The following is an 11,239-nucleotide window of genomic DNA, read 5'->3' as shown; positions in this document are numbered from 1 at the left end:
TCTGATAAAACTGAGTGTGTAAGATGCAACTCATCATTTGATCTAGGCTTTCTAGAGAATATTTTGCTAGAGATCAATTGGACCTCTTATCCTTGAGCTCTGTGGTTTAGTGAAATAACTTGTGATCTTTTCAAAAGGACTACAAACAGAAAGAAAGGCCACCTCAGTAGTGTGTGTGTGTGTGCATCTTTGGGTATGTTTTGGACTCCTAGTTTAAGATAAAGAGTGAAAATCCCAGCATCATGGATCTCAGTCTACTCCATGCTCTGGAGAGAGAGAAAGTGCTGGAAGTTCTCCAGCGAGATAAAACTCTGCGCTCTCTGGAAGAGGATAGAATAAGGTATGTCATCTATCTTTTAAAAATCTTCTTTGTGCACATGTTTCGGAAGAGTCTTGTGAGAGGCTTGTGAGAGGCTCAATGTCAAGCTATATGTTATAGCTTAATTTGGTCAATTGGTGGCATCACATAAGATGATGATGAACAGACCTGTTCATTTCTGTCGTCTGATACAGTGAGAAGCAGTATATCACTCTTCTGATCCTTCTCCATACAGGTCTTTTCATATGTCCTCAAAGAAATTATGTACTCCTCTTTTTTTTTCAATCACTACTCAACGTACTTAAGTAGTTAAGATGTGTATTTACTGTGAACTTAAGGAAGCAAGGTTTCTTGTTTCCAAACGTATCAGGCGATTGAAACTGGAGCTCCAGGAGCTGCGGCGGCGGGGGGCCAAGAGTTTCTGCCGGCAGTACAGCGAGCGGACGTGCGCGCGCTGCCAGCGGCCCCTTGGAAAATTCTGGAACAGCGGTGCAGTGTGCCGGGGCTGCAGCCACCGCATCTGCAGCAAGTGCCTAGTGTGTGTGAGCCCCCATGAGTGGAAGTGTACTGTCTGTCATGCCTACAGGTAGGAAGATGTGCGGAAGCCTGTTGATACTGAGTAAATAAAAATATGTAAGAATTCCTTATAAAAATTCATAAAAAAGTAGACTTTATTTTAAGATCTATGTCTTTAAAAGCACTATGGAGGTCTGAATTAAGATTGGAAAGGAAGTGAACAGCCTACCTGAATCAGCCAATCTAACCTGGACTGACTGTTTATCTTTATAGTTTAAGAGAACCCTAAAAGAGTTACATATTCACCACCCTAAAAGACAGAACTGGTTAAATCAGTATTCTACAAGCCTACTATGACCGGTATAACCAAACCAACATAATGACGTGTCTAGAAAACCCATGTCTTCTTCTACTACAGGGATGTTAAGATCAAATCTGGTGAATGGTTCATGGAGGAGCGAGCCAAGAAGTTTCCCAGAGAGACAGGTGCGCTTGCATGGTTGTTTGGTGTTGCAGGCAGGCTCCATGCTGAGCTGGCTTTTTCCATTAGACTGAATCACTACACAAGCACACCCCTACCATATCTCCTATTCAGTTTAGAAGAAACACAATCTGCTTCAGACTTTACTTCCCAGAAAAGAGGCAGGAAATTAAGATTTGACACAGTTGAGGGCTGAGTCATCTGTGAATGGTGGTCTGAAGCCACAGCATGCTTTTATTCATTAGATTTAGTCAGAGGTGGGAGAAAGTCAATTCTATGGAAGAGGCTTGTCAGAGGCCAGATGACTTTAACACTTGTGGGACGGCAGTATTCGGTAGATAAAGTTCTACTTTTGCCATCATCTCTCTCATCTCTTGATAATCGGAATGTCTTACAATGCTTTTCTTGTCAGACTAAACTCAGTCATGGCCTGGTACTGTTTTGTGGAAAAAAGAAACACTGTTCTGAATAATGTATTAATTTCCTCTGCTATGCTGAGGCATACCCCAGGAGAATAGCGCAGGAATATTTGATTAAACCGTGTGAATCTTGTGTTTCCTTTGAACCATAGCCCTCATTCCTTTTCATTTCTTTGACTTTCCCTCCGCAGACAAACATGATACCATTGGAGAAATACTACTTCGGTCCTACCAAAGGCTCAGGTAAGTGGCCTTTGTGTTTTGTGCATTTGACATGTATCATTGTCAGTGGTGTAGGACAGTGTTTGACACTGCAAGGTGGGGTATGAGATGATGTCCAAAACGTGCCCGTGTGAAATAGCTTAAGCTAAGTAAGTAAGTAAGACTTTATTTATTTAGCACATTTCGTACAAGAGTTGCAATTCAAAGTGCTTAATGTAGTATCCAATTGTAGCTTTGAAACAAAATAATAATAATTGAATAATATGATATGGGTGTTTTTCCTATGCACATGATCGATGTCATCATTGAAATATTTCTGGTTTTAGAAATGTACATTCTGTAATGTGAATTGAATATGAAATAATATTGCATACTTCATTGTTTTAGAAGTAAACCTGTCAAACACCTGTTTCAACTCAATTCTGACAATGAATGAGACAATACATTTATGATTTGTTTCAGTCATATTGCAATTGTCCCACCAACTCCTCCACCAGTGCAGAATGTGTTCACACCACCGTTTCACAGATTATCGGTAAGTGGAAGCACTGTTGCACTCAAAGACTAAAATACTTAAACTCATCACTGCTAATCACTGATACTTGTATTCATTATTTATATTTCAGTCCTGGAAAAATTCTAAAGGAAGCCCCAAACCATTCACAAAATCCATGGAAGATCTGATGATGTCATTCACAACCCGCATCAAAAGTAAGCACCAGTTGCTGTTTTTTTCCCCAACCTTTGAAAGCACCTTTAGACCATTTGAATAGGAAATCCTGAAATGTAACAGTTGAAATTCGCATAACTCAAAGTTGCTAGAGGGGGGTGGATTAACTCTCTCTAGGGTATGATGTGACTGAGGTTAATAGAAATAGGTTTATTTGCATCAAATCACATTTGTTAAGATGTCTACTACGTGTTTCTACACGCCCTGACAACCTCAAACCATGAACCCACAGCTGTTCACAACTCCTCCCTTGATGAGGAGAGTGTCCATTTTGATTTCACATAACAGTATGCTAATGATTTGGATGGAAACCCAACTATAGTATCACAATGACCATACTTATGCTTTCACAACATAACACTGAGTTACAAACATGTGGCCTTTCCGGATATCAACTTCAACTCAAGACGCACATATTAATTGGTTCTCTGTATGTGGCTGTGAGTTGTGATTATACTGTTAGTGTTGAATCAATCTAATAGTGGTTGATTTTTAGTGTTATTTAAAACATTCTGCTCTAACCTCCAATGCAGAAATCTCCAAGTCCCAAGAAGATGTTAGGGCAGAGACAGACCTGCTAACTGTGGACCATGGCCAAAGATGCAGCATAGACCGGAGCCAATCAGACACTGCCATCAATAAATCTGCCAATGTAAGAACCAATCACATAAGGCCATGGATAGTAAACTACTACATGGATACTAAATCTACTACTACTAAACTACATGGAAACTAAATCTACTACTACTAAACTACAACAAAGTGGCAACAAATAAATTACCAAAACTAAAACTTTAAATAGAAACCTTTTTTTTTTCACCTGCAGCAAGTACCGTGTTTCCAAAGCCTTTTTAAGAGGAACAAGGAGCAGGTGCAGGAGAGGAGAAGGTCGTTCTCAGCACTTTGTGGAGATGAGGACACGTCCCAGAGCTCAGGCTACTCAGGAGAGAAGAGGGTGTGTTTGTCTGTGTTTGTGTGTGTGAGAACAGTGTGTGTCTGTATGAGGGAGGGGGGACAGGGTTATGTGTATGTGTGAGTACAGTGTGTGTGTGTGTATGTGTGTGGGAGGGAGTGGGGGTTATGTGTATGTGTGAGTACAGTGTGTGTGTGTGTGTGTGTGTGTGTGTGTTGGGGGGGGGGGAGGGGTATGTGTATGTGTGAGTACAGTGTTTGTGTGTGTGTGTGTGTGTGAGGGAGGGGGGGGGGGGTATATGTATGTGTGAGTTTAGTGTGTGTGTGTTGGGTGGGGGGGGGGGGGGGTCATATGCTAATAATGCTCACATTACATGCTGTTGGATAACTTGCATGAATCATTTAATAGTACTTATACATCCACTGGGTGATGTTTAATAAGGTGTCACTGTCACATTACACAGAAAGGCTTAAGATGAAGGACTCACAAACAGCAGGCAGATTAGGCCTTTAAACGGAAGACACTTTATCAGTAAATCAGAGCATCCTATCTAACATCCTATCCTGTCTTGCAAAATACATCAGCATTGCTCTAATTCTCTGATAGAAATGTGTGCTTGTGCTTGTCACATTTCATGCCCCGGTTGTTGTTCTGCAACAAACGAAGAGGAAAGAATTAAAGTTAAAAACCCAATTGGAATTTTGTAATAAATAACATCTCAATATATAACACCTACTATCGACAAAGCTTTTTTATGTCGAATTTAAAATATAATATATGTGCGTGTGTGTTTATCTAAGTTGATGTGTCTGTGTGCACACATGTGTTCCTGTGTCTAAGCATATTATCATGTATGTGTATTGACTTTGTTGTTGTTGTTGTTGTTGACAGGGCAGCAGTAGTAGCACCAGCACAGATTGCGGACTGATTGAGAGCTCGGGTGTGACGGGAGAGTTGGAGCTGGCTCTGGCTTACAGCTTCAGCTCCTCCTGCTTAGAGGTGCTCGTGGGTGCCTGCAGGAACCTCACCTACGGGGACGCCAAGAAGAAGAAGTGCCACCCGTCAGTACAGATAACACCTTTTAAAATTAATCATGTAAACACTGTATTTATGACAAAGCAAAGGACTGATTTGCATACTATACAATTTATGATTTGCAACTGATTTGCATACTATACTATACTATACTATTTCTTAGGCTGTAATGGTATCGAAGTGATTTATTTTATAAGTTGACTTGAAAAATAAATCAACATCACTGCTGTGATTCCTGCTATGACTTTACACTGTGTGAAATAATAATAAAAAAAAGTTGAAAATGATGACAGTGATTATGAGAATGACAAAAATTAAGCTTTCTATCTCACTTGATGTTAATGTGCGCATGTGTCCCACTCCTGTCTTAGCTATGTAAAGGTCTACCTACTGCCTGATAAATCCCAGAGCACTAAGATGAAGACAGCTGTGATAAAGAACACAACAGACCCCATCTTCCAGGAGACCTTACAGGTGAGAGCAATGACTGTCATGTCTGTATTTGATGATGTGTTCGTATTGGACTGTGTCCTACAGTATGTGTAATGATGACTGGGAAATAAACTGGGCCCAATGGCCCAGCAATATAATGATAACTTGATAAAACCTGAAATGGCACTTTTTACTTCTGTTCATGCTTCAGATTTAGAGAATTTCCAGGTTTCTTTCATTCTGAGCTGCTGCACACCGATCTTGCCTTGCTGTCATGAGAAATGTTTTGACGTTGCAAAACAGCTTAATTAGGTCAACACAAACCACTAGCGGTATTATTTATGTTATGCGCTAACCTTCAAGAACGCTCTGCTCTATTTCTGAGAAATATGGTTCATCTTTGCAGTTTTGCCTAACTGGGTTATTGATTGTGTCATGCTGTATTAAATGCATTTCAAAGTTCATTAGAATGATATGACCTTATAAAACAGCTTATGAGAATAACGAATGGAATGGACAATTAATGAAAATGATCACTGAATTGTCAACTCCTCTCTTCCCCACAGCGCTCCATTGCTCGGGAGCTGCTGGCCTCACGGACGCTCCAGGCCTCAGTGTGGCATTCCGAGACGCTGAGACGGAAGGTCTTCCTGGGAGAAGTTCTCATTCCTCTGGATAGTTGGAGGTTTGAAGACTCCAGCACACAAGGGCTCATGTGGTATCCTCTCAGTCCCAAGGTACCATCTTTAAAATGGGTGAACAAGGCACAGCATTATATCAGTGTCGGCTTTAACAGCTAGTTTAACTGCAGCGCCAAAATAATTAAATGGCTCCTAAAACAGCTGTAATAGTAAATATATGAAACAATGGTATCCATCCACAAACTTTCATAAAACAAGTGAATGTAGGTTGTATCAAATCTCATTGTAGGGGAGTTGAATCAGTTTTCTCACTTTCATCATTCAGGTTTTAAAAGTAATACTACAATCATACTAAATATGACAGCAGGCAACAATACCAGGCTTTTTGGCTAACACAATCACACTCCGGCCAACTGGAAATTTTAAATAAAGTATGTGTACAGCTTTTGGCGTTTTGTCGCTTAGATTTTTCAAAAGTTGAAATAGTACAGTGTCTATCAGATAACACAGTTATTGTAACCAGCAATAATGGTTGAAGTGATTTGCAAGGCATCAGTCAGCCAACTTTCCAAACTGAAAAGCTGCCGAAAAGGGCTCCTCCTCTTCCGCTACATAGCCAAGATGGCGCCCAATTAGGGCGAATAGTGTCCATCGTTTTAAACTGCACTTTTTTACCGATTGCAGTGCCCTATCCGGGTACTGTCAGTACCCTGAATTTGACTGTTTCTGTCAGTATGAACGCCCTAAGCACTGAAAGTCAGTGTTTGCCCAAGTGCACAAGTGCCCCGTAGTAGACATGGCTACTGACTGGCTGTTGTTTTTCCTTGTTTTTAGACAGAACAACCACAAGGAGGCAGTGTGGAGCAGTTTGCTGGGGAGCTGCTCCTCAGAGTCAAGTTCTCATCTCTCACCCAGATCTGCAAGCTGAACGGCACTGGTGAGGCAAAAATACCACTGAAACTAACACAAAAGTCATTGCTATCATGAGAACCAGCACTACCAAACCATTAATACCACCACTACTACTGTGACAGTCACGCTAAATAATTCATCTTCCATTTACTACAACTCCTGTTTATTCTACTGAGTGCTGCATTTGCAGTTCTTATAAAGTCTATTATATATCACATTGACTGATTGACTATGTTGAAAACTCTATTCTGTAACCCTACAGCAATGGTCTTGACGGGCAATCAGCTTTCGCTACCATTTAGAATTGCTCGGGGAACTCGTCAAGGGTGTCCTGCCTCTGCATTATTGTTCGCCTTATCAATTGAACCCTTGGCACAAAAGATAAGGAGCTGTCAAGATATCAAACATATAGTCTTGAATGGTACAACTCACATAACATCTTTATATGCTGACGATCTTTTATTATTTCTTGACCATGTTCCATCATCACTTCCAAAGGTTTGGAACCTTATCAATTCCTTTGGATCAATTTCCAGCTACAAAACAAATATCAGCAAATCAGCAATATTACCTTTAAATACAGGTATGACGGACATTAATTTCCAGCCTGAGATACCATTAGTATCTACCTTTAAGTATCTAGGACTTGATATATACCCCTCACTGGATACCATTATTAACAAAAATTATAAGAAGTTGTATAAGTCAATAAAGGAAGACATGAGTAGGTGGAACAATCTAATGCTATCAATGTCTAGTCGCATCTCCATTGTAAAGATGAACATACTTCCTAAAGTAATTTTTTACGCTAGTATGCTTCATTTACCTCAGCAGCCAAACCTTTGGGATAAGATCCAAGGCAGAGTCTCACATTTTATATGGAATGGACAAAAACCTAGAATAAAGAACAAAATACTCCAACAGGAAAAGCATCTAGGAGGATTAGGAGTTCCAAATTTTGAGTTATATTACTTATCCTTTATGATACGTGCCATAACGAGGTGGTTTGACTCTAATGTTCCCTGGGTTGAGCTGGAAAAACAGATTATACAGCCATATACCTTCAAAGACATACTTTTTTCTGGTGTATCTAATACATTTTGTCACAATCATTTCGGACCATTGGTTGCCCATTCTGTATATACGTGGCATCAGGTTGTACAAATGGGACAATGGGACACCAAATGGCACCTTGAAACACCAATATTTGGGAACAATGCATTATTAATTGGAGGTAAACATATCAGCTTTCCACAATGGCAGAAACGAGGGGTTCATAGTTTCATAGATATTATGAGTGATACTGGTCTATTGCCATTTGATGAACTTAAAAATCAGTTTAATTTACCTGTAACATCCTTTTATTTTTATTTACAGTTAAGAGCATCAATACATACGTCTGGGGTCCCATGTGGACAGATTCCATCAACGCATGCCCTTATCAAGTTTATACAATTACCTAGAACGGATGGACTTGTCTCTCCAGCAAGCTCAATGGGCATAGTCACAATATGGAACATTGACCTAAAACATCTTGTACAGGGTATAGATTGGGGAAAGGTCTGGAATAACATCCGTATCACCTCTAGTAACTACAACAACCAATTAATTAACTATAAACTTATACATAGGTATTATCTATCACCACGTAAATGTTGTCAACTTAGAATGACTACAACTCCAATCTGTACCTTGTGCACTGCTAATGTAGTGGGTACCTATGTCCATATGGTATGGGAGTGCCCAGCAGTTGAGGCCTTTTGGAAGAAAGTCATTACAAGAATTTCCAATATAGTGGATGTTCATATACCATTTCTCCCACATATTGTATTATTAAATGATGACTCCACTCTGAAACTGACTAGGCACCAAAAATTATTACTGTTTAATGGATTAACTGTTGCAAAGAAGATTTTGGTTATGAGATGGAAACCTCCACCTACTTTGAATATTCAACAGTGGAACTGTTCATTTTTGGAGGTACTCTCACTAGAATTATCGATAGCCCGAGCACGCAACGTGTCAAGTGACCTAATTAAGCCACTTTCTGAGGCAATCGTGCAGATACGAAACTCATTTTAAATTATTGCTTTCTTTTTTCTTTCCTTCTTCACTTGTGTATGTACTGTATGTATGTATGCAGTATATGTATATATATATATGTATGTATGTATGTATGTATGTGCATGCATGCATGTAGGTTTGTATGTGTACCTGCATTTATATATGTGTGCGTGCGTACGTGCCTTTGTATGTATGTATGTATGTATGTATGTATTTATGGGGGTATGTATGCAGGCCTATGTATGTTCACCCATGATGCTGTTTATGTTTTTGGTTTCTAAATATTCTAGTGCTTATGAGTAGCCTTAGTCACCTATGGTATTTTCCTAGACTTGTGTCAGGATGAACTACAGATGAGGGGGGGGGGGGGGATCAGTCGCAAACAGGGGGGTTGGTGGGAGGGAATTGGGATGATGTGTGTGTATGTGTTGGTGTGCATGCGCGCGTCTGTCTGTGTGTATGCCCATGTGTATGCCCATGTAAACGTTATGTATGACATATTGTCCTATCGTTTCCCCTCATTGGGGTGTATATTTTTCTCTTAAAAAACCAAAAAAACCCAATAAATATTTGGTCACAAAAAAAAAATGAATGTATTTAACACATTATTATATTTGCTCCATTCTTTTCCATTTGTTTTGGACTCCAGTTGACATGGCTGACACTTATTTAGCTTACCTAGCTATTGAATCAGACATGATAGTCTAGCGTTACCGCTCAGTGATTTTTAACCTTTAAGCCCTGATAAATTACAAACATAATTTCCTTTGTCTGTGTGCAGGCCTTGGCCCATATGAAGTTGGCCAGTTTACTGTAGTCATTATCGGTGTCCAGAACTTGTCCAGTTCAAAACACACATCATTTATCAAGTGGTGAGTGACAATACCAGCAGCCTCCTTTGTGTGTGTGAGTGAGTGTGTTTGTGTAAGTGCATAATATTAAGTGCACTTATTTACCTGGTATAGTTAACACCTCTTCCATTAAATTGTATCACTTGAACTTTAAATACCATGAAATATCCAGTGCATACTATTCAGCTTTTTCCTCATGAGACTTATTATCATCAACCACCATACAAAGCAAATTCAACCACAGTCTGTGTGGTCACATACATGTGTATGGTTTGTGTGCGTGTGTGCATCTCTCTTGTTTTTAATGTGTCTTCTGACGTCTCTGGTTCATGTCCCTCCATGTCCTCCAGTTGTCTGGCTTTGCCAGGGGAGAGGGAGATGGTGCAGAGGACCCCAGTGGTGAAGAAGGGCCCCAGCCCGGAGTTGGCCCACCAGCTGACCTTCAGCAGGGTCACCCCCCACGAGCTCCAGGATGCATCGCTGCAGCTGGAGGTCTGGGAGCACGCGCCCTTCAGCCTCGCCGACAAACTGCAGGGGACAGCCACATTACATGGAGGTGAAGGGAAGCGCTTCAGTTTGGGGGGCTGGTACTACTGAGTCAACTGATCATTAGGCTGTGTGGTCACCCATGTTGAGAGGGGGGGGGGGGGGTCAGAGAGAGATGGAGGAAGGGAGGAGAAAGAGTAGGAGAGAGGGAGAATGAGACAGAGTGGGTGGCAGAGGAGAAAATGGAGGAGAGGAGAGTGAGAGGAGAAAAGTATTTGTGAGACTGAAGAGTGATCTGGCTGTGACAGGCCTGTTTTTTCCCTCTTCCCAGAAAATGTCATTAACCTGTTCTCTCTCTCCCTCTCTCTCCCTTTCACTCTCTCAACATCTGCTGCAGGGTTGTTATGGCAACCTTTACAACAGGCACCAAATGTGTGGCACAGCGTCAGCCTACCTCTCCGCGCCAATATAAACAACAGGAAACCATGACAACCTACAGTAGCTCAGAGAGAAGAAATGGGAAAGCAAGAGAAACGTTTGTCTCTGTCGCTCTGTGAAATAGATCTTTAACCTGTGCTTCAGCATACTGCTTCTTGTGCATACATCACTGCCTAATGGTAGCCCCCTATAAACACACACACACACACACACACACACACACACACTTTACATTATTTATGAATCAACATCTTTAAATATTCACATTATATATGGATCATGAGCATTCCACACACAACATGGATCATTTGATTGTATCTGTCTGTCCATGTCAGTGTTATAGAAACCAAGCAACCATTGAATACAGAATACTGTCAATGGTTACTATGATGATTAGTGGTAAGGACCATCCATAATGAACAACCTAATTGAACTGTTACATGACTAAGATTATCTGATTTAATGGATGATTCGGCATATCTACACTGGACACCAGCCGGACAGTTGCATGCCTAAGACTGTTTCATTTTTGGTTGTGTATTCTTATTTATTTCGTAACTTATGAACTTTTTTTATATATGTAACAACTAAATATACAAATACAAACAGAATTTTTTCAAAAAAGTGCATTTCTCAAATTTGCACAAACAGCACCACAGAATGACCTGCAAACTGACTTGCCCAGAATGAAAAGTTCTTGTGTCACTCTGTTTCTAAACAACGCAGTCAAAATGCTGTCATGTTGTCAGTGCAAAGGTGAATCCTAGAAGTGTTCAAAAT

At 40.4% G+C, this 11,239-nt stretch overlaps 1 protein-coding gene across 1 annotated transcript; it reads left to right on the top strand.

Moving 5' to 3' along the window:
- Positions 1-242: 242 nt before the first annotated feature.
- Positions 243-10,548, top strand: sytl3 (synaptotagmin-like 3; the record flags this gene model as incomplete). The annotated part of the gene is made up of 15 exons (XM_080832709.1): positions 243-340; positions 690-905; positions 1,254-1,321; positions 1,927-1,978; positions 2,420-2,492; positions 2,584-2,668; positions 3,221-3,339; positions 3,514-3,642; positions 4,492-4,661; positions 5,007-5,109; positions 5,634-5,804; positions 6,543-6,645; positions 9,466-9,556; positions 9,886-10,091; positions 10,419-10,548. The coding sequence occupies 15 exons, from the start codon at positions 243-245 to the stop codon at positions 10,508-10,510; spliced, it is 1,776 nt and encodes a 591-aa protein (XP_080688835.1). The 3' UTR covers positions 10,511-10,548.
- Between the last annotated feature and the right edge of the window lie 691 nt (positions 10,549-11,239).

Source organism: Sprattus sprattus (genome assembly GCF_963457725.1).
Source record: "Sprattus sprattus genome assembly, chromosome: 2".
Taxonomy (NCBI): Eukaryota; Metazoa; Chordata; class Actinopteri; order Clupeiformes; family Clupeidae; genus Sprattus; species Sprattus sprattus.
This window is presented reverse-complemented; position numbering and strand designations above follow the sequence as displayed.